The sequence below is a fragment of the Vicia villosa genome, linkage group LG7 (genome assembly GCF_029867415.1).
Source record: "Vicia villosa cultivar HV-30 ecotype Madison, WI linkage group LG7, Vvil1.0, whole genome shotgun sequence".
In the NCBI taxonomy this organism is placed as follows: Eukaryota; Viridiplantae; Streptophyta; class Magnoliopsida; order Fabales; family Fabaceae; genus Vicia; species Vicia villosa.
The window spans coordinates 69,250,381-69,274,711 of NC_081186.1; the positions used below are offsets into that span (position 1 = coordinate 69,250,381).

General features: G+C 29.6%; 2 protein-coding genes across 2 annotated transcripts; one reads left to right on the forward strand and one right to left on the reverse strand.

Moving 5' to 3' along the window:
• Positions 1-646: 646 nt before the first annotated feature.
• LOC131620704 (transcription termination factor MTERF4, chloroplastic-like) lies at positions 647-2,796 on the reverse strand. Its single transcript, XM_058891852.1, has 2 exons — positions 2,642-2,796; positions 647-2,466 (listed from the first exon to the last, which is right to left on the reverse strand). Exon 2 carries the CDS (start codon positions 2,436-2,438, stop codon positions 825-827), a length of 1,614 nt encoding a protein of 537 aa, XP_058747835.1. The 5' UTR covers positions 2,439-2,466; positions 2,642-2,796; the 3' UTR covers positions 647-824.
• Positions 2,797-5,224: 2,428 nt separating this feature from the next.
• Positions 5,225-6,313, forward strand: LOC131619273 (uncharacterized). Its single transcript, XM_058890386.1, has 3 exons — positions 5,225-5,707; positions 5,829-5,966; positions 6,173-6,313. Exons 1-3 carry the CDS (start codon positions 5,225-5,227, stop codon positions 6,311-6,313), a joined length of 762 nt encoding a protein of 253 aa, XP_058746369.1.
• Positions 6,314-24,331: the final 18,018 nt, after the last annotated feature.

The following is a 24,331-nucleotide window of genomic DNA, read 5'->3' on the forward strand; positions in this document are numbered from 1 at the left end:
AAACCCATAAATTACCCTTAAAACGTTTTAAACTTAAGGGGTAATTTTGGTTTTTCAGAGGGGAAAAGGATAGCGGGAAAGAAATCGCTCCGGGCCGAGCACCGCTCTACCCCCACTACCCGCTATAGCGTCTTCTATAGTGTTCTGAACCACTAAGTCTCTTCCCATATCGACTGGCCCCCGGTCCGCTCTGCTATAGCGGGATAGCGCTGCCGTTGGCCGCTATTGACTACTCTGATTATAATTTGAGAATATGACCTCATTAAATGTAACCGGATTTGTAAGTACTAAATAGTGTTAGTGGCAGACAATGATATGTTTTGACACTAAAAACGCTTTCAATATGAAGGGTTAATGTTACACAGCGTGTAATTAATAATCATTAGCTTAAAATCAAAATGATAATGACGAGGACAACGAGGACGATGGATAAAATCCAAACATGTATAAGCTAAAAGGACGCTCCCAGATTGTCAAAACTTATTTGGTTTATCAACTAACATCTCATTCACAATTCCACAAAGTTTAGTACTACAAATATTTAGTTGAAGATGAGATCAGTAGCTCTATTTGTCTAAAAGTGAACAACAGCATGTAAGAGGTAAAATATAAAAACAAAAGAATACTAATACAACACCATATCACATAAACAAACAAAATGAATTAGGATGCAAAAGCTTGTAAATGCGTCACGTGTACTTGCGAATCATATACATACCTTTTCAATGGTACATTACGGCATTGAAACTATCAGTATATAAAGATCATCCAAAAGAAGACCAAAATTCTCCTAGGCAGACTAGTTACAAAAGTATCGTATTATTTCACTCATCATCATCATCATCATCATCATCATCATCATCATCATCATCATCATCATCATCATCATCAGAATCGCTGTATTCATAATCAGAATCCGATTCATCATTCCTTGGTCGCATCAATGAGTTCATGTCAAAAGATGGTTTCATTTCCATCTCTTCCATGTCAATAGTGTCATAATCCATCCGCTGCTCAAATTTCTCATTAGAACAATTAAGCATCCATGCCAGTGAACACTTCAATCCTTTTTTTGCAATCATGGTATGCCTAGGTTTTATAGTTGACTCCAAACCATAAGTGAAAAATGCTGGGAATTCAACCATGTCTTCCAAAGGCCGTTCCATCTCGCTTTGGAAGTAATCAAAGCTAAGTTTCATGATATCAATGTTTAAAGCAAGTAGTTGAGGGCACCCAATAATCATCTTCTTTATTTGCACCACAGAAAATCCGCATTCCTTAAGAAAATCAACATGCTTTAGCATAGGTGTACTATTGAGGCTTACTACCTGCGGCATTTTCTCAACGATTAAGCCAAAATCCTCAGGATCTAAATCAAGTACAGCATTGAGAACGCTTTTCTTATTGGCAAGCTTTGGCTCTAGGTCAGCTCCAATGATGTCAGGATACTGAGCAATTATCGAGGCAATTGACGTTTGCCGAACATTAAACTCTTCGAGGGATTTGACGTTTGGCTTCACCTTATCGTCGAGATCGAATCCAAGAATATATGGTTGTGTCTCTATTAGTCTAGCAATGGCTAGCCTTGGAATACCCAAGCTTTCTAGATACTCCACAAAAGGCTTGATGACTCGACCAACCCGCATCCCCAAAATCTCCGGGTATCTAGTTAAGACACCTCCGAGTTCTCTTCTTCCAACACCAATTCCAATCAAATAAGCAACTGATGTGCTCATAGTTCCCTCAAGCTTGAATCCTAGCACTTCTGGATACCTCTCAAGAACACGAGGAACATCATTGGGTTTGATATCCATCCCTTGAAGATACCTAACCACCGGCACAAGATCCACAACCACACTAGCATGAAGCACTTGCGGGTATCTCCTCAAAAACTTCGTTAGCGTGGATTTCCTAACTCCCAATTTACCAAGATAATCAAGCACAGGCACCATATTCTTCTTGACGCTACAACCAAGAACAAGAGGATAGTTGTTAATATCTTCAATCGTAAGCCCCAAGTTATGAAGAAAATCCACACGCTCCTTCATAACATCAACCGTAACAGGAAGCTCAAGACCATCAAGTTCATCAGGAACAAGGCCAATTCCTCGCAAGAACTCGTAAACATTTTCACGCATCGCCACCTTATCTTTCTTCATTTCATTTAAACTAGGACGAGCGTAACCAACATACGACGAAGAGGGACCTCCCCGTTTAGGTCCCTGCGAACCACCGGAGCTAGAAGTAAACATCCTATTAGCAACAGAACACTGGAGCTTTGTAATCAACCTCATCTTCCTAACACAAATACATGGCAATTGAAAAGCTAGGGTAGCAGTCAACTTAGAATGACCAAATGATGTTAAAATTGGCATTTCTGTTTGGGAAAACGGAAAATTGGGTTTTGTTACACCACAAGAAAAGTTCATAACTTTCATATTATTCTGGAGTTAAGTAACATTGAATCTGCATAATAAACAAAAGGGTAACATAAAAATACAAACTTTGAAGAAACAAGTGAAGTAAATGCTCAAAAGAAAGAAACCCAGAATTCAATTGCTTTGGATAGAATCATTGAACCATTTTGAAATTGTGGGAAATGAATAACAAATTTGCGTGAGAGAAATGGAGATAGACTTACAGTGAGGGGAAAGTGACGAGGGTTTGTTGAATTGAAGTTCGACTCTTTTGGCTCTTCCTGGAACAGTGATAAGGGATAACAGAAACTGGAAGAGGGTTTTACCTGCGGTGTTTGTGTTTGAAAGGATCGATTTATGTCTATTTCTTTTGTGAATAAATATTTTATGAAATTAATTTCCCATTACATTACATAGCAAAGTTTTACCTCTAAAATATATGATATTTTAGGATGAAAATTTATATATTTTTAATTTCTATTTTTCAACTCTAAACTCATTTTTTTTTTTTTTGTAAGGGGAGGTCCACAACCTAGAGTATAGATGTTAGAAAAGACAAAGAAGCATAAATAAGATAAGAGGACTGATTAGTATATTGTACGTTTGATACCATCATGAGAAGGTTTGTTGGGGCAAAAAATCCAACTCATTTAGTAGAAGATATTACTGCCAAGTCATGGCGGCGGAGACTCCCCCACCAAGCCAAAGTAAGACCCTAAAGATGATTCAAGCCTCGAGATCATCTTCTCTTGTAAAGACTTTGTCAAATAAAATCAGAAAATACAAGTTTTGGAAAAGCATTTTAACTTCTTTGAAGTGGTATATGTGTCCAGAGAACAAAACTCTCGAGCTGATCTCCTATCTAAATTCTCCAACACCAAGAAACTCAACCACAACATGATTGTAATATAGGAGACTTTAGCTGCTCTTATCATATAGAAAGAAGATATTAACGCCAAAGGTACAATTGATACCATAGGGTGGACGACTTCAATAGTGTGCTATCTAACAATACAATAGCTTCCTTCATAGGAAGGCGAACCAAAGAGAACTAAAAGATTGGCGACAAAGTAGATAGAGGTAGCGGGGGAAATCTACAAAATGGGAAAGACTTCCCACATGCAGAGATGTTTCGGAGAGAATGAAATCGCCTTATTTTTGTGGAATTTTATGAAGGGGTAAGCGGAAGTCACGTTGGAGGAAAAACTTTGTCCACACACTGTTAAGGGTAGGCTGTTGCTAGTCGACCATGATAAAAGACAGTGTCAAATTCATTAGAAAATGCGATAAGTGTTGGAAGCATTCCAACCTTTTTCACGCCTCAGCAAAAATCCTACACTCTTACATTCTTATAGCCTTTTCATTAACGAGGCTTGAACATTTTAGGTTATTTTCTATTGGCACCAGGTCAACTAAAATTCCTACTCTTAGGAGTAAACTACTTTACAAAGTGGATGAAGGCCTATGTGGTGTTTAGAATCACGACATATGGAGTACGACGTTTTTAATAAAAGGGGATTATTTGTTGTTTTGGGTTGTCGTCTCAAACAATGACATATAATTCACCAGCTCAACTGTGGTGAAGTCTTGCCACCAACTTGAAATCCAAACAAAGTTCATCGGAGTAGTCCAACTGTAAGCCAACAGATAGGCCGAATCAAACTACAAAGTGATCCTTTGTGGAATAAAGAAAAAGTTGGACGAAGTCAAGGTATTATGTGCAAAACAACTACACAAGCTATATTGATAAATACGTCCTGCCCATGGCATGTACTATCATACGTAAATACAGCTTTTGAATAGGTTTTCTGGTCATATCATACGACACCTCATTCGACAACTAAGGAAATACCACTTAAGATGGTTTATAGTGCAAATGTCATGTTGCTAATTGAGGTTGACACGTCCACATGGTGGTGTAAGCGTGGGTGTTAGAATGTGTGTGAATACCCCCCTCCTCTCTTCCAAAACGAACCAGGACGAATAAAGATTATTCTACGAGACGTTCAAAACTTGACCTTTACGCGAAGAAGCTTCCTTACTGGAAGAAACACAAAGTTTCCGATCTATCTTGTGTCCTTCTGATTATTTGTTAAAAATCGATTATTATTATTATTATTATTATTATTATTATTATTATTATTATTATTATTATTATTATTATTATTATTATTATTATTAAAACAATTTTTTAAGCCATTTTTTACACAAAAAAAAAAATTGATTTTAAATAATTATTAAACTACAAATAGTTTAGAAGAACTTGCCGAAAGTGAGAGAGATGTAAAATGACATATATGCTCCCAATAGGCTTTGAAATAAAAAAGATAACAAGTAGCCCAAGAATAAGGCTAACTATGTAATCTTACTCCTTTTAAATTATTACTACATAAACTAATATCATTTGTGGATAGTCTAAAATTTAAAGCATTAGGACTATACATGCAGAGATTGATTTTTCTTGCTTTGACTGATAGGAACATTACAAGTAGAAGTTAAACTTCCTATTAGTTTTGCTTCACATGAAAACATAGCTTATTTGTATCAATAAAAATGCATAAGCATAAAATAATAACTATTTTCTAACATATGATACTATGGCTAGAGAATCAAGTCTACAAACTCAACCAAAAATGTGTAACCGTAAACAGACTATCTCAACTAACTTACCAAAAACAGTTACACTTGAAAACCTCAACAAACAAACCACCAGATCATATCTCCTATTTATAACCAAACCTTCCCTCCTTTTTTCAATCCTCTTTGCTACTCACATTAATTCACTTTGCAACCAAAAATTCACAAGAATGAGTGATTTGCAGATTGAAAAAACTCAACAAGAACAAGAACCTACATTGAAGCAAAACTCTCCAATCTCTCACAAACAACTACAACAATCCGTTTTCATTCCATCATCATCATCATCATCATCATCAATAATGGTTGATCTTGATCATCATCACACTCACAACAACTCTCTCAAACGCCATTCACCGCCGTCTTCTTCCACCGCCGAACGCTCATCCAAGAAGCATTCTTTCAACCAAGAGGATCTCAGTCTCACCGGTAACGATGGCTTCTCAGCCAATGCTCTTCCTATCAGTGTCTGTGGAAATTTTCTTCGCTACTGCATCTCCGATCCATACACCTTTCATGATCAATCCTCTACTGGCTTGCCGCCTCTCCCCTCGGAGAATCTCAGGAGATGCAAGTCTGATGTTATTCCTTCTAAGGCTAAAACAGCTGCTCGCTGTTTGAACTCTGAAGAAAATATCCCTGATGACTCCATGGTATGTGATGGGATATTGTCATGGAACTTGCGTTTCTTTATAAAAGTTTAATCTTTTTTCGATTTGGAATCATGGGTTTTCTTTGTTTTTTTGCATAATTATGTGGGGTGTGTGGTTGCAGAAGCTTAAGAAGATGAAAGAACGGTTAACAGAAATGAAGCAGCTGTGGGATGAAGTTGTGAAAGAAGACATAGAAGATGAAAAAGAAGAAGGAGAAGAACACTCTCTTGTTGCTGAAGAAAACAAAACCCTATCTCAGGTAATCTTCATTCTTCAATTTCAATGCAGCCAATGCACAACTCAAACTGCAGTTACATATGTCCTATCTAGCGCTAACACGTTTGAAAAACGTGTGTGCGTGTCAGAGTATTTGTATCTGTATCGTGTTTCGGTGTTAGTGCTTGATCTATAGACAAATTGTTGTTTCATGCTGAATAAATCCTTTTTTTTTTTTTGGTTTTGCAGGATGAAAAGGGAAAAGACTATGAAGAAGCAATTAGTGTAGAGTGGATTGAAAAGAGTTTAAACCTTACTTTCAGGTGTCCATGTGGGAAAGGGTATGAGGTTCAAATATGTGGAAACAATTGCTACTACAAGTTGGTTTAGAAGAATGTGTCTTTAGATTGTTCTGGCCAGTAAAAGTGTTACAAATGTGTCCTAGTGAAAGTGTGTCTTTAGACTGTTCTGGCCAGTAAAAGTCAACATTGTCTTCAAGTATGTATGTTCTTAAGAGATATTTGTATCAGCATTTTTCTTGTAAATTGTTGCACCAACACTCCTATCATATTCATCTTTGGCAAGTATAAGAAGCAGTGAGTTGTCTCTTAATCTCATGTACATAATAAAAACTCAGTGAAATAAGTAAAAGCATGTTCACCTCCTCTATCAGCTCTTAACACATAAAATTTTACAACTTTATTTCTTTTCGACAAGAACTTTAAGCTTCTGAGATAATTCAAATGTTTTTGATTTTTCACTTGAAAATGTAAATTCATATTTTTCTACTTAAGTGTTTTGTGAAGGTTATGAAATACCTTTTTATGCCATTGGACTTAGGATTAATGGGACTTCTGATATTTGAGTGCCTTCCATTCATGTAGATTTGAAGTCAGGCTCCTTCATATTAGGAAGACCAATGACCTTCTTTTTTGTGCTAATGTGCTCAAGCCTGTGAAACTTAGATAGAGGTTATACTTGTGCTAATGTGCTCAAACCTGTGAAACCTGAGCCTCTCACAGCATGAGCAGAGGTTTTCTCATAGACCTGAAACAATGGTCTCCCCTTTCAAATAAATGGTATGTTCTAATTTCATTATACTTGGGAACCTTATTGTTCATAAGTAATCAAAAACTCAGAAATACATCAAAAATATAACATGTTTTGCACTTGCACCTTGGGTATATATTCATTCAACAAACATTCCACATCTCATAGTGGTATATGAACACAATGGTCCCGTTCTTTCGAGGCTTCTTGGTAGCCTCTTCCATATCCGACTACTATCGCACAAAATTTGGATTGAGTCAAGAGATAAAACCGCATAACAACACTAAATAAGAGACAATATAATGAAATTTATTCACATATAATACTAGGCTAGACATAAAGATTACAAAGTCTGTCTCATAACAAAACTCAGAATTTTTACATTCCTAAGTACAACTATCATGCCCAGAGACTCTTGTCGAAATGCGATCAGCTCGAGTATCCAATAAGCTCGTAAAAACCATTCATAGCATCCATGTTATCAGTCAAACCTGCAGTATTCTGAATCTTCTCAAGGTTCTGTCGAGCAACCTTTCTTATATTTTGGATCTTCTCATGGTTGTGTTGAGTAACTTCTTTCACAAGTCTCCAATTAGACAGAGTTCTCTTCACTTCAGGATCATCAACATACATAGCAACCAGTTTTTTCTGATGAGTTGCTTTCAATGGAGTCTTCTTCTCCACTTCACGATCATTAACATTTTTATCTTCTTCTTCTTCGGATTTTGTTATTTTTCTCACAACCATGCTAATGGAGATCATTCTTTTTTTCTTGATACATTTTTCTTTGGCAAACAATGGATTTGCCTTAAGTTGTTCACCATTGACGACCTTTCTTTGCAACAATGGAGGATTCTTGATTGCTTTCTTCATCACTGGATTGTTGGTTATTGCCGTGAACTATAGTAGCATTAATATCAATAAACAGACACTAAAATGTTTTCCTAGGATATAGTATAAATAGATTTCATTATATTTGATTTGATTATTCCAATGGTAGATTTGATTTGATTTTTTAATCTTTGTTTAACACTTAATAATAATGGCTACTTTGTTTAACACTTAAGCATATTCACCTAAAAAATAGTTAAGGCAGTGCTTATTTAAGCTTGCAATTTTATTTTAATAAAAAAGAAATTGCATTTTTTAAAACATCTTTATAATAGCTTAAATTATGTATGTTATTGGTGTATTATTTTTTACTATACATAGTCAAATAAATATTTATAATTATATTTTAATACTAAATTTAAAAACTGGCATTTTATAATAAGTTAGTTAAATGAAGAGAAAGAGATGGTGCTCTGATAGTGTAAATAATTTTTACATTTTTACATTGTCAACCAATAACGACCATGTAAAGCGCCAAATTACAATGTAAATTTTAAAAGGATTAAACTTACATGTAGTTGCTTATAGAGAAATACCTAAACCCATATTTTTAGGCACAACCAATGAAAAGAGAGAGAATATAAATTTATTTAAATTTTAATTTCGTTTTTAATTGACATCATGAGGGTGGTTGAGATAAAAGAGGAGAGAGACAATTTTATTTTTATTTTTTAATTAATAAAAAAAATGTGATTGATTGTGTGTAAATACAAATGTTATGGTTGTAAATATTTTCCTTGCTTATATACTGTTACTGTTACTGCTATAATTCTCCATTCATGATATAACACTTGGAGTTAATATTTAAAAATAAAGGGGACAACTTATCTACCCATCACAAAAAGTTGAGTAGTGTACATTCCACCAATCACATTACATCATTTAATTTTGTCATACTTAATTAATTATTAAATAGTATATTTTTTTGTTGTTTCCAAAGCATTTTACACTAAAGGTATCTCTACCTAACTTTTTGTGATGGGTAAATAAGAATTCACCAAAAATCCAAAAATAAATGTACAATAAGCGCATGTTTTAACAGAGGATGTTTACTTGGTACAGTTGTCACTTTATGAATGGAAAAAAGCACCAACAGCATAATTGGAACAACACCTAAGTTTTATCCATTTTAAAATATTTTTATAATTTGGTACTTTAAAATATTCTAATTAAATATATATGTAATTTTTTTTATACCGACAATATACTAACATTTAACTCTTAAATGAATGTGTAAAAAAGTTTTCAACGTTTATAAAAAATTGTCATTAAACACAAATTTAATGTTTTCATAAACATGTTTCTAAAACAACTATTTCTTTGTACAATAACAGTCATATTTGTGAAACCACGGAGTTTTAAAATATAACTAGATTACCGACCCGTGCTCTGCACGGGTATGTTAGAAATAATTTTTTAATAATAGTTGATATTTATTTGTTATTTGCATAAAAATTATTTTATAGACCATATAGATTATATTGCAATTATACTATTAATTATTTAGAATGTATAAATTAGAAAAAAGAAAAATTAAGTAACTAAAGAATATTATTAAATATTTTTTTAAACTACATTTGATATTGTATCTATATCTTCACATTCATCTTTAGTCACCAATATCTTCAACATTTTTTTTGAAGTAACCCGTCATATGGTAACATTTAAACTTTTTATTGACTTTTTAAGAATTAATAATAATATATTCAGCTAACACTATTAAAAATAATAATATTATAATAATAAGAATATTATAAACTTCAAATAAGATATTTAAAATTTAAATTTCATAAAAATAATATGAATTTTTTAAAAAATTAATAAAATAAAAACTCATAGAAATAAAAATATTTTGGGATTTAAATTTACAAAAATATGAATATCATTTAATCTTTTGAGTTATAATAAATAGTTAAGACAAATTTAATATATATATATATATATATATATATATATATATATATATATATATATATATATATATATATATATATATATATATATATATATTAAATTTAATGATATTAAATTTCCATTCTAATTGCAATTTTTTATAAATACGACTGTTGTAACTTAATTATTAATAGCAAATAAGTAACGACTCTAATACTAATAGCAAAAGTATAACAACTCTAATAATGATTGTTAATAGGTTTTAGAATATGAGAAGTGTAACAATAAATAATGAACTATAAAATTTTAAAGAAAATAAATATAATAATACCCTTATAATAATAATTAATAATGTAATTTCTTATAGTGTTAATATTTAAAAGAATTGAATAAAATAAAAATGTGAGCTATAAGTGTCGTTAATAAAAATAATATATTTATTATTTATATTAGTTACATTGTATCTCATCATTGTTTAAATATAAGGATATTTAAAATGAGATAATAGTCTTTGGTATTTAAATTAACTATTTTCATGAAAATGATATTATAATTGTCTTCATCAAAATTAAACCTGTAATGCCAAAAATATACTATATCAAGCAAGAAACATTATCACAATCACAAACTTTCGGAATCAAAATAGAGTAAAGTTGTAGAGAAGAAAAATGGTTAATAATCAAATAAAGATTGAATTGTATTTTATATCATATTTTAGAATTAACACACGAACCATCTAATATGCACATAAGAATCAATATAATTAATAATTGCCTTTTTTTCAATAATAATTTTTCTTAACATATCAATTACTTTTGACATTTTATACAAAGTAATATTGATACACCAATAAAAAGTTTCTTAAGTAGTATTAGTTTGACTTTTAATAGCGTTCCGTTACTTATTTGTTGTTATTTATTTATTTTAAAGCATTAACAATCTACTTAGATCAGTATCAGCTGAATACATTTGGAAACAATAGAGTTATGAAACATATCACATCCAAACTCTAATTCAACTTTTTTAAAATTAAAATAGAGTTATGAGCTTCCACATACAAAGCCTACTAATAAAATTAAAATTCAAAATTATGAGCTTCCACATTACAAAGCCTACTAATAAAATTAAAATTCAAAATTTTACATAAGAGCTCCACACTCATGAATAATATCCTCAACGCATCTGTTTGGACTTTTATGCTTTGAATGTTATTTTTCATAGACAACTAAAGACATCATTTGATTCCTAGAGTTTCAGTCAGGCTAGAGTCAATAGTAATTGTCTCTTACTTGCAAGATTCCAATACAATTTCATTGTTAAACAATCTTATAACATAACTCCAATTTGTGAAGCTATCCCTGTTACACCCTACAACATTAGTTATGAAGTTAATATTAAATAAAATAATAAGAGAAATAGAAAGACATTATTTCAAAAATAAATAACAGAAGGCAGAGGAAATTAGAGAAAAAAAAAAGTAAAAGTTCTTATATGAATATATCTATTTATTATTCATCGGCTCCATGGAACCTCGCCATAAAACTGTTTATTCTCTTTCATCTTCCACACCCATAAATAGATAAAAATGAAGAAATTGTCTTAACTTGTAAGACAGCTACATCCTTGAACAAATATTGGTTGAATCTATGGTATAGATCCTAATGTCATTTATAATTGTTATACAAATTCAACATCCTTGTACGTGAAAAATGGAGTGCAGTTAGGAAAGGTTGAAAAAAATGGATGATGAATTTTAATGTTTGTCTGTGGTTTAGTTTGTATGCTATGCTATAAAGGGACTGAGATATCCTTTATATATTAGTTATTGAAATTATGGAATTAAATCATATTAATGAGTTTTTTTAAGTGAGGTGAGTAAACTGTAACTGCTACACTAAATTAATATTAATGGTGGATTGGGGAATATAATGAGTTTACGTTATACTACTATAAAATAGGTGGAGAATTAAAATTGCAATAAAGTCTTTTCATTTTATTTGATATACCATCTTCAAGTAATCAAAAAATTAAAAGAATTAGGATTTTCCCTAGAGTTGTTATCATGAAAATTTAATTAAAATATTTTCAAATTATACATTAAAAATAATTATATTTTCAAAATAACTAACAATAATAAAAAATAAAAAAATATTTATATTTTTTAAATTTGAGAAAATATTACTATGTAATTATTATTAATATTTTATTTATTTAGAAATCAAAAGATCATATTTATTTTGAGAAAATAATATCAATTTTTGAAAAGAGACCATTGTATTGACTCTATTCAATTTTTAGAACTAATTAGTTATAAAAAATGAGCTACTCAAATCATGAAATTTAAAATACAAAATATTTATAATTTATAATTTGAGAAAATATCACTATGTAATTATTATTTATTAAGAAATCAAGAGATCATATTTATTGAGAAAAATATATCTATTCTTGAAAAGAGACGATATGATTGAATGGTAACCGAAAGAGACAATATGATTGAATAATTATATTTTTTCATTATTATTATTATATCATTATTATATTTTCTCATTATTATTATTATATCATTTTTAATTGATTGAATAGTAACTGAAAGAGTTATAATTTGATGACTTATAACCAATTAATTTTTTCATCATATTAATATTTTAATGCATATTAGATAGAGAGTTAAAGAGAGGGGTAAAAAATACTGAGATTTAGAATTTCATTACAATATTGAATTATTAATTAAATATATATTTTATTATATTTTTTAACTTATATTTTAGAAACATAAATATATATTAAAATTGTATTTAGATTTTTTTATTTCTTTTTTATTATAAATTATTTTATATAAAATATTTATTTATATACTTTTTGAATAATATATATTAAAATTGTATTCATGTTTTTTATTTTCTACTAGTGCAAAATAGATAAATAATTATATTTTTTATAAATCAAATTATTTTTAATCGTGGTAGCTAAATATTATATTATAATTTATTATTTATATTATTATTTTTAACAGTGATGTTGAATATTATATTATTATTAATAATATTATTTAATTTATAATCATAATTATTATGTTTATTATTATCATTACTATTATTTTGATTATTAATATTTTGTTTATTATTAATATTGTTATTATTATTATTTTATTTTTATTTATTTATAATAATATAAGTAATAAATTATAATATAAATATTATTTATATTTTTAACAATAATAATATAAATAATAAATTATTTTTAATATAAATATATACATATAAAAAAAGTTTTATCTAATGTTTTTATACTTTATAATTAGAATATATTTGGGAGTTACAAAATACTAAATAATAAAATATTATTAAAAATATAAATATTAAAATACATACACATAAAAGTTTTTTATGTAATATTTTTATATTTTATAATCGGAATATATTTGAGAGTTACAAAATATTAAATAATAAAATACAGTTATTATCATTAGATGAGTAATTTGAAAGAATTTGAGTTCGTGTAAAACTTAATTTGTTGTTCATTAAAAATTAAATATAATTTTTATTATTATTATTATTATTATTATTATTATTTTAATTATTAATATTATGTCAATTCAATAACTAATAGATTTCAGATTGTGGCAATAAATATATATTATTTATTATTTATATTATTATTATTATTATTAATGGTATTATTATTATTATTATTATTATTATTATTATTATTATATTTATTCTTAATGTAGGGTTTAAATTAGTAAAGTTAAAATTAGGGTGTGAGGTCAAATTTGTAAAATTAGTATTAGGGTTTGGGCTTAGAGTTGCTATCAGGTTGACATGTGGCTAGGGTTGCCATCATGACAACCTTGCATTTATATATATTAAGATTAAGATTAAGATAATTGGTCTTAAAAATTATAAAATTATAATTTAATAAATATATGAAAATAATATTATTAATATCCAAAAATATATCAACATTTATTTTTAGCCTCTTTAAAAAAATTTCAAACTTCGGTTATTCTAAATTTTTTATTATCAATTTTAGTCTTGATTAGGATTGGTCAAAAAACTCATGAACCGAACCGTCGAACTGAACCATACTGAAGTTAAAATAATCGAACTATTATGTTTGGCCAGTGAACCAAATCATATTGCACAAACAATTATAGAATCAAAACGAAACTGAATTGAACCAAACCGAGACTGTAACTAAACCGAATCGAAATTGAAAATGAAAATGAAAAATAGTAAAAACAACTTTCAATTTTTTAATAAATGGTTCATTTTGGGAAAATTAACTTCTAACAGTTCGATACGGTTCCGAATTACGAAATGGTATATCAAATCAACAGTTATGGTTTGGTTCGGTTCAGTTCAAAAATATTTTTACTATGGTTTAGTTCGGTTTAATTCAGTTTTTTCACTGAACAACCCTAGTCTTTGTCATCATTAAAGAAATTAAAATTTAATAAATATACAATTAAAAACAGTAATAAATAATATAAAATATTTATTTCATTTAGGAATCAGAATTGAATACTGTTGAGGGACTGGTGATCTTGAACCGGCTGCTCCGATCTTTGGTATCATGGTGTGCAATGGACTTACAAGGTTACCACTCAAACCCCTAAGTCAGTTTAAAATTCAAGATGAGCATAGTGAAAAGTGGATATCAGTTAACGTATCTTGTTTTTTGTGTGACCTGACTTTATACGTTGGGTCAAGTGGAGTTGATTGGAGACGTATTGATGTTAGTTATTTGGGTCTTTTGCCGGCTCAGAAAAGTTATCCCTAAGGCTTTGTTGAGCATTGAGAGAGCTGGGGAAGCCTTAAGTGATTTGGTCGGCCTCTAGGGCCTTTTCCTGGAGCACATTTGATGTATCTCAGAATTCGGACAACAATATCCATGTGTTATTGGCAAGGAGAATTTAAGAACAGGCCTACCACACTAACTGCAAAAGAAATGTTCGGACGAGTGACTGTGAGATAATTCAACTTTCTAACCAATCTCCTATACCTTCCTGAGTCAGATAGGGGCTCCCCCATGATTGGGTAGGAGTTTGACACTTGGATCCATAGGAGTATTTGCTGATTTGGCGTTCAACAAACTTGTTTCTTCCAAAATATCCATAGCATATTTCCGCTGAAAAATCACCAAATCATCTTTAGATTGGGCTACCTCAATACCCAAGAAATAACGAAGTTTACCAAGATCTTTTGTTTGAAATTAATTCGAGAGATGTTGTTTTAACTGGAGTATTTCCTGCTGATCATTGTCAGTTGTGACAATATCATCCACATATACAATAAGATAGATACACCCTTTGGCAGAGTGGCGATAAAACACAGAATGATCAGCTTCACTACGGACCATACTAAACTCTTGTACTACAATGCTGAATCTGCCAAACCAAGCTCTTGGATATTGCTTAAGACCATAAAGAGACCTGTGAAACCTACAAACCATATTTGAGGACTACCCCTGAGCAACAAACCCAAGTGGTTTCTCCATATATACTTCCTCTTCAAGATCACCATGTAAAAAGGCATTTTTGATGTCAAGTTGATGAAAAGGCCAATGTCGAATGACTGCAATGACTAGAAGTAGTCTAAAAATGCCATATTGGCTACAGGCGAGAAGGTATCACTAAAATCCAACCCAAAAATCTGAGTGTATCATTTGGCTACCAAGCGAGCTTTAAATGGATCAATCTTACCATCTGGACTAACCTTGACTGTATAAAGCCAACGACAATCTACTAAGGATTTCCAAGGGGGTAGAGGAACCAGTTTCCAAGTACCACTGCTTTGAAGAGCACACATTTCGTCAATCATTGCTTGCCTATACTCAGGGTGAGATAATGCTTCCCATGGAGTGTTAGGAATAGAAACAGAAGACAAACAAGTATACTGCAAAAGGGGGAAGACGGTGATAACTTAAATCAATATAATGTGGAGAAGGATTTCGTGTTTGACGAATACCTTTTCGAAGAGCAATCAGAAGATCAGACTCAGTTTGCGGGATTGGATCCAATGATGGCGAAGGAGTCGGAGGAGCGTCTGCAATGACCTCGGGGACAATGTACTGTCTTGTTAGCTTGTACACTGTTTCCATGTTACCCTTTCGCCAGCCTAATGGATGCTCAACATAGACATCTTGTTACCCTTTCAATCTGATACACATTCCAATCCTTCAAAGCATCTAAGCCTAGGATGTTTCTTATGATGTCCCGTCTTGCCACTTATGTTGAGAATTCTAAAGTGATGCACTAAAGGTTTCAGTCCACTTCAAGACTCTTTTATTGTGATATATCTTACTACAAAAGTGGAACATATATTAACAACATGAACTAACCACTTGACTTCTTGTGACTAAGACTTTTTTGTTATATTCTTTTCATTAAGCATGCATTTAACCATTTAACCATGTTCAATATGATTTTTTTTCTTTTTTCAGATATTCAAATTTGTTAAGTATAAGAAGCAGTGAGTTTTTCAAATGTTTTTGATTTTTCACTTGAAAAAGTAAATTCGTATTTTTCTACTCAAATCTTTTGTGAATGTTATGAAATACCTTTTTATGCCATTGAACTTAGGATTAATGGGACCACTGGTATTTGAGTGCACTAGTTATAGCTTATTTGTTGTTGTCCATGAAGTCTTGTTAGCAATAACCTCTATATGTTGCCTTCCATTCATGTAGATTTGAAATCAGGCTCCTTCATACTAGGAAGACGAATGACCATCTTTTTTGTTCTAATGTGCTCAAACCTTTGGAACTTAGATGGCCATATCTCCACCGCCAATTGTGAGCATTGTTCTTCTTTGAGGCCTCAAAGCAACAAGTAATAAATATTGGAAATTTCTTTACCCACCACCCTACTTTTTTGGTCACCTCCGGTGAAAAACCCAAAATACCCTAACTTTCGAAATGCATTTCCGAAATGTTTTTTTTTTCAAAATTTGTCTTATTTCGGAAATGCACTTCCGAAAACACGAAAAAAAGTGTTTTCGGAGATGCATTTCCGAAAACACCCCTTTTTTGGGTTTTCGGAGATGCATTTCCGAAAACACCCTTTTTGGGAGAGGGGTGTCTTCGGAGATGCATATCCGAAATATTCCAAGACCAAATTGGTCTTGGAATGTTTCGAATATACACTTCCGAAAGAATTCAATAATTATTAAAAAAATTAAAATCAAGGTGAATCAATACAATTAATAGGTATAAAATCAAGGTGAATGAATAAAATGAATGTGAGTCAATAAAATCAAGGTGAATCAAAATTTTCTAAACAATTTTAAAGTTAAAAATTATTTTACTAACTTATATAAATCAAAAAGTAAATTTTGAATTATATATAATTAAATATAAAATTTATTCATTATATAAAATTAAGACAAAATCATTTTTTTAATTTTTTTAAACTAAATAAAAAATTATAACTCATTTTTAATTATGAATCAGAATAGAAATATATAAATATATAATAATAATTATTAATTTTGTAAGTGAAATATATAAATATATAATATATAAATATATAATAACTATTATATAAATATATAAATATATAAATATATAATGATTATTATAAATTAAAACACTCATTTTTTTAATTTTTTTAATTATTATATAAATATATAAATATATTTATAATTAATATATAATAATTATTATATAAATATATAAATATATAAATATATAATAATTTTTATAAATATATAATAATTATTATTATTGTATAAATATATAAATATATAAATATATAAATTAAAACACCCATTTTTTAAATTTTTTTTGTAAATATATAAATATATAATAATTATTATAAATATATAAATAAAAAATTATAACTCATTTTGTAGATGAAATTATTTTAATTTTTTTAATTAAAATTATTTTAAATTTTAAAATATGAATCAGAATAGAAATATATATTAATTATTATTCATAACTTATAAATTATATCAAAATATATAATTATTATTATTCATTACTCATAAATTATATCAAATTTATGATATGTGAATTAATTAATATCCCAAAAATTTTAATTTTTGGGATTTTTAATTTTTTTTTTTTGTTTTTTCGGAGATGTATCTCCGAATTAATCAAAATCAAAATTGAGATTTTTTCGGAAGTGCACTTCCGAAATCTGGACAATTTTTTTAAAAAAAATTTCGGAAATGCATTTCCGAAGCAGGGTAAAGTGGAGTTTTCGCTGGGGGTGACCCCATAGGAATGTGGGTAAAGAAAAAACCTAAATATTGGAGCAAAGATAACTAATATGCGATTAGAATACATTTGAGTTGATATTATCAGACCTCTTTCTTCATGAAACATATTACAAGAATCCTTCTTGAAGATGATTGTAATGTCTTTCTATTGAAACTGACCTATGCTTAACAAATAGTTTTTCAGGATATGTAAATAGTAGACATGAGTAAATACTTGAGTGATTCCTCATACTTGAAGCTTCACATTTTCTTTTTCCATCACATACATTTTAGAGTCATCACCCAATTTGTCTTATTCTGTAAATGTCTCACCAAAATCAAAAAGCCATTTTTGTATTTCCTATCATATCCAAGAACCATATTTCTTCTTTAACATTTGTTGCACTAGCTTCTTGGGCCATAATAATTAGATCATATTCCTCATCAAATCAAACATGGTTTGCATTATCCTCCCATCTTTGACATGTTTGAAATGTGACTCTATACACATGAGAAGGGTGAATTGTAGAGATTTTAAAAATATTGACTTAAAATAAAATCATTTATAAAATTAGAGTTTAAAAATAATTTAAAATTAAACGAGTAATTAAGGAGTGGAAAACCAAATGATATACAATAAAATAAAGAGATAAGAGATAGAAAAAAACACCATAGACTTATACAGGTTTGGCCTATATTGGCCTACTTTTCTCCTTAGAAATTATTCTTTAGAGTATCCAATAAACTTGAGAGTTTTTAGAAGGGTATTCCCACAAATTTTTGTATACAAGCTAACTTTCAACCAAACAACGAACAAGATTTATAGTGGTTATCCTCCAAACCAAACAGAGATTTTTCAAGAGTTGATCTTAAACGAAGATGGAGCTTTAAGTTGGCTATCCTCCAAATCGAATCGGGATTTTACATAGGCTGACCACGAACCATGTTGAGATTTCGTACGGACTAATCTCAAACCAACTGAGCTTTTATACCAGGCTAAATTCAGGAACCAAATGAGGTTTTAACTGGGATAATTTCGAACCGATAGAGTTTTAAACCATATTAAGCTCAAGAACCGTTGTGGAGATTTTAATGGAAGATATTCATGAACCAAATGAAAATTTTTCTCCTTGGTAAAACTCACAAACCAAACAAAGACTTCCTAAGACAGTCTCCAATTAATATAGAACCTCTTACAGAAGAATTATTTACTCAAGAATACACTCTTGGTAAATTGCAATTAAGCCCTCACCCAGAACAAAGATCCTCACTTAGACTTAAGAATACTCTTGAAAAACTAAGGAAAAATATATGCGAGAAAAATGAGATATTTAAAGAAAGGGATTAAAGAGATAAAAGTGAGATCAAACCTCATTTTCTAGATGTGGAAAGTGATAGGGAATCTCTTAATTTATAGGTCAAGTTACGGCTTAAATTTTGAAACAGTCCATGGACCAAATTAATGCCATAATCAATTAGGCTAATCAATATTGACCTTTAATAATTGACGGTTCAAGCCACAAATGGAAGGTTTTGATATTTAGTTATAACCAATCATTATGAGACAACTGATGACACTCTGTCATTACGTAAATTTTATAAATATTTGTTATTTATTTGAAGTTTTTTTTAGTTAAATTAGAGAAATTAGAGAACAATTGACCAAGTGAATAGTAGAGGCAAAGAGAGGAAAAAGTACAAACGTTTCAAGCCAAAATTCAATTAGCTACTAAAAAATTCGTGTGGGAATGGTGCACACGACGAGAGGATTGAAAAGCATCATGTGCGTGATAGAATGCATCGCGTGCACGATGGTGAATTGGCAAGGCATCGTGTGCATGATCTGGAGCATCATGTGCATGATGGGTGACTTTTGCGCATGTTTTCATTGTTAAAAAAAGGAATAAAGAGACTTTATAGGGGTTCTGATTTTTGGATACGAGAAAGTGACTACCAGGAGAAATAGAGTATGAATTTGGAGAGCTTGGAAGCCATTCGAGACAAATTTCTTCTTGGATGTTCATTATTCTTCATATAAACTCATGGTATTTCTTTGTAACACTATGAGTAGCTAAATCCTTTTGATTAGGTCATGAAGATTAAAATAATTGTACTATATTACATCATTTGATGCTTTTTGAATGTTTTTATTTTATCATTATTATTCAATTATTCTTGTTCGTAATGCTTTTTGTATGTTGATGATCGTGCAAATGAAATTAGATGAGTAGACATTATTGACCGTAAGTCCACTGATATGAACTAGGATAATTGTTGAACTTAGTAATTAACTAGGGATAGGTAATTATAAATTGGGCTAGATAATTAATGCACGTATAGCTCCTAGTTTTACTTTGAATTCGCCTAAGGAATTAGGGAGTTGTAGTTAAATTAGTGACCCATATACAAAGGAATTGGGTATTGTGGTATTGTTAATTTGTTGTAATATGATAGAGTAAATTTCTTTCAAGTAGTGCACTTTCATCAATAGGGGACAATTAGGGGATTCGAATAAGATCTAATCATCTTCGCATTACCGTATCTTTGATCACTTCTATTCGCGTAATTTATTTTCTACGAACCAACTTGAAAAACCCATGTATCTTATTCAAATCGCACAATTACAATCTTGTTTAAATTTGCAATCCTTGTTGAGACGAAGTTAATTTATTACTTCGACCTCATTAGTGTATTTGCTAAGATATTCATCAATTTTTTAGAACTGTTGTCAAGGACTGTTGATAATAGCAAGGCAATATTTGTGTGGCATTTTTAATTTTTAAGTTTTATTTTATTTTTATTTTCTTAGTTAGTTTTATTTTAATTTTTAAGTTTTATTTTATTTTTATTTTCTTAGTTAGTTTTATTTTAATTTTTAAGTTTTATTTTATTTTTATTTTCTTATTTAGTTTTATTTTAATTTTTAATTTTATTTTCTACTCTTATTCTATTCTATTTGGTGCAATACAACTGAGGTATTGTTTGTTTGTGTATGTCAGATTTGAGTTCGATGATAATACCATTAGATTTAGAGATCGAAAGAACAACATGCGCACACCGGAAGAAAAAAATGAGAAGCACTGCAAGATACATAAAAACTTAAAGAAGGAAGATAATAAATGGAAAATCCACCACGATAAACGATGGAATATTATTGCAGGAGGATTGATGTTGGACATTTATCCTTAAATTTTTAACCATCCAACCTTGCGTATTTTGATATTAAAAAATTATGTGCTTTCAAGTTTTAGAGAAAACCCGTTCGACAGGCAGGCTATCAAAAATTTGTGGGACCACCGGGATAAATTCTACGAAACTTGCTCAATGTGCAAACCAACTGATGTAACTGACGATCAGGTAAAATTATATTTGTTTGGATTTTCTTTGATAGGTCGAGCTAAGGATTGGCTGCAAAGTATTCAGAACTTAACTATTTAGACTTGGAAAGAATTAGAAGACAAATTTCTGGAGAGGCACTACTATAATGCCCAATTCGTAGAAAGGAAAGTTGGAATCTCAAAATTTGATCAAGGTGAATCTTAGTCGTTATCTAATACATGGGAGAGGTTCAAATTGTTACTTCGAAGGTGTCACAGTCATAATATGAGTGATATGTAACAGATGACACACTTCATCAGCGGTCTAAGAACTCCAACAAGAATGCTTTTGGATGCCTTAACTGAAGGTACATTAAGAAATAAGAGTGAATATAAGGTAAAAGAGTTGATTGAAAACATGTTCCAGAATGACTACCGCTCAAGTGACTTGCAGTCAAAGAAAAGGGTATCCATGCAATGCAATTGATTCGAACACAACACCATTGGCTCAACTTGAGACAATTTAAAAATAGTTAGTTGCATCCCAATTAGCCTGGAAATTTTGAGTCAGGTTCAGACACTCAAGTGTGATTGTGTGGAAGGACATGCAAACGGGAACTATGTACCAGAAGTTGACAATGTTGATGCTCAATATAAAAAAATTTAAAATAATAATATCTATTCCAACACTTACAATCCTGGTTAGAGAGATCATCCAAATTTTAAGTGAGCAACAATCAGACTTTGAATGCTAATCAAGGAGTTCAACAGGTTACTCAAGCACCTTAACAAAAACATCACCTCTAAAGCAACCCTTGTCCAATTCCATGAAAGTTACTCAGACAAATTTTGAACAAGTTAGCAAAATGCAAAAAGAAATGTTTTAAGACCCAATGGAAGATGGCACAAAGTCAACATACCATGAGCAAAAACACTAGCCTCTATAAAAAATTTGGAAATGCAAATCGGTCAATTGTCTCGACAAATGGAAGCTCAAGCTAGTTCTAGTGAGGGTTTGTATGAAACACCGTCGACAACCCGAAAAATGAAAGTTACAAAGCCATTGAGTTGGGAAATAAAGTGATACACTCAAACCAAGTGTATAATGAAGAAAAGAAAGAATCGAGTGAGGTTGAGAAGAAAAGTAGAAAGAAGATGGTAGTTGAGTTGGATGTTGAGAAAAATTTAGAGGGAGAAAAAACAAAGGTAACTAGTGAGGGTGAATTTAAAGGATACACCATTGATCAATTCATAAATAAAAATTAACCTTTAAAAAAAACAATAAACAAATTTTGAATGAACTCAACCCAGAACTTTTTTATTACATCAAATCACCTTATTCGATTCTTAAAATAAAACTTAAAAAAGAAAAAGATGAAAGTGAGACAATTCAAAATATTTATGGAGATGTTGGGCATTATTTTTCAAATATATGATGAATGTGCATCTAAGAGAAATTTAATTCTCTAAAAGCAACAATAAACTAAAAGAAAGTTTTTTTTTTTTTTTACAAAAGCACTCTCATTTTTAAGTCATTCAAAAGCATTTTTTTTTAATTAAAATTGCTCTCAATTCCTGCATACTACAGCTTTTAAAAATTAAAAATGTTTTCGTTTTATTGAGATATATAAAAGTATCAACTTCAAAAGTGTTTTAAAACACTTGGAAGACCAAAAACTATTATAAATTATTAGAGTTTAAGTTTTGTGTGTAAAGTCTTTTACGATATCAATCAATTATACAAATATTGCACATCATTACATTTTCATATCTTAGTTTAGCATTTTATCAATGTAACTAGCAGGATACCCGTGCTATCGCACGGGGCCGTTTGAATTTAATATTATGTGGATAAGATCTATCTTATAAAGTTATTCCGTATATATTTAAATAATACACATATTAATTGGATAACTATCGGAATAAAAATTAAACATGTAGTATGTTAAATAATAGTTAATGATGTAAGAGCTAATAATACATCTAAATTTTAGCTATTTAACTAAAACAATAATTACACGTCGCAATATGTCATTTGTCAGTTTTTAAATTTGTTTTACGGGTCATAAACATTCACATAATCCCAAATATAAACAAAAAATATGTAGCAACCTTTATGCATTGATTAAAGTAATATAGCAACACAATACTTATTTGATCTAATATAAAAATACTTAGAACCCGTTTATAAAAACACTTATTTGATCCAACGCTGGGTAAAATAATTTTATAAAAATAATTAATAGATTTTTCTTGTTTATTAAAATATTTGTAACTTGTTTCCGTTTATAAAAATAATTGTATCACCAATATACTTTTTCGCATTTATAAAAATATTTTTAACGTATTCACGTTTATAAATATAATTGTATTAATAGTAGACTCTTCTCATTTATAAAGTTATTTGCAATTTATTTTCGTTTATAAAAATAATTGTATCAACAATAGTCTTTTTTCGTTTATAAAAAAAATTGTATCAACAATATACTATTTTTGTTTATAAAAATATTTGTAACTTATTCCTGTTTATTAAATCAATTGTATCAATAGTTGACTATTCCCGTTTATGCAAATATTTGTAATTTATTCCGGTTTATAAAATCAACTATATCAACATTAGACTTTTACTTTTTCCCATTTATAAAAATATTTGTAATTTATTCCCTTTTATAAAATCAATTGTATCAACAATAGCTTTTTTTCCGGTTATAAAAATACTTATAACTTATTCCAGCTTATAAATATAATTGTATCAACAATATTTTTTTCTAATTTAATAAAATATTTGTAACTTATTTCCCTTTATTAATATAAGTGTATCAGCAATAGTATTTTCCCTTTTATAAAATATTTGTAATTTATTTCCGTTTATAAAATAAGTTAACGGTAAACTTTTCTCCGTTTATAAGATATAAAATATTTGTAACTTATTCAAATTTATAAAATATTTGTAACTTATTTGAAAATATTTGTAACCTAATCATTAATTTAGAAATATTTGTATCAACAATAATTTTTTCCCTTTATAAAAATATTTGCATCAAAAATAT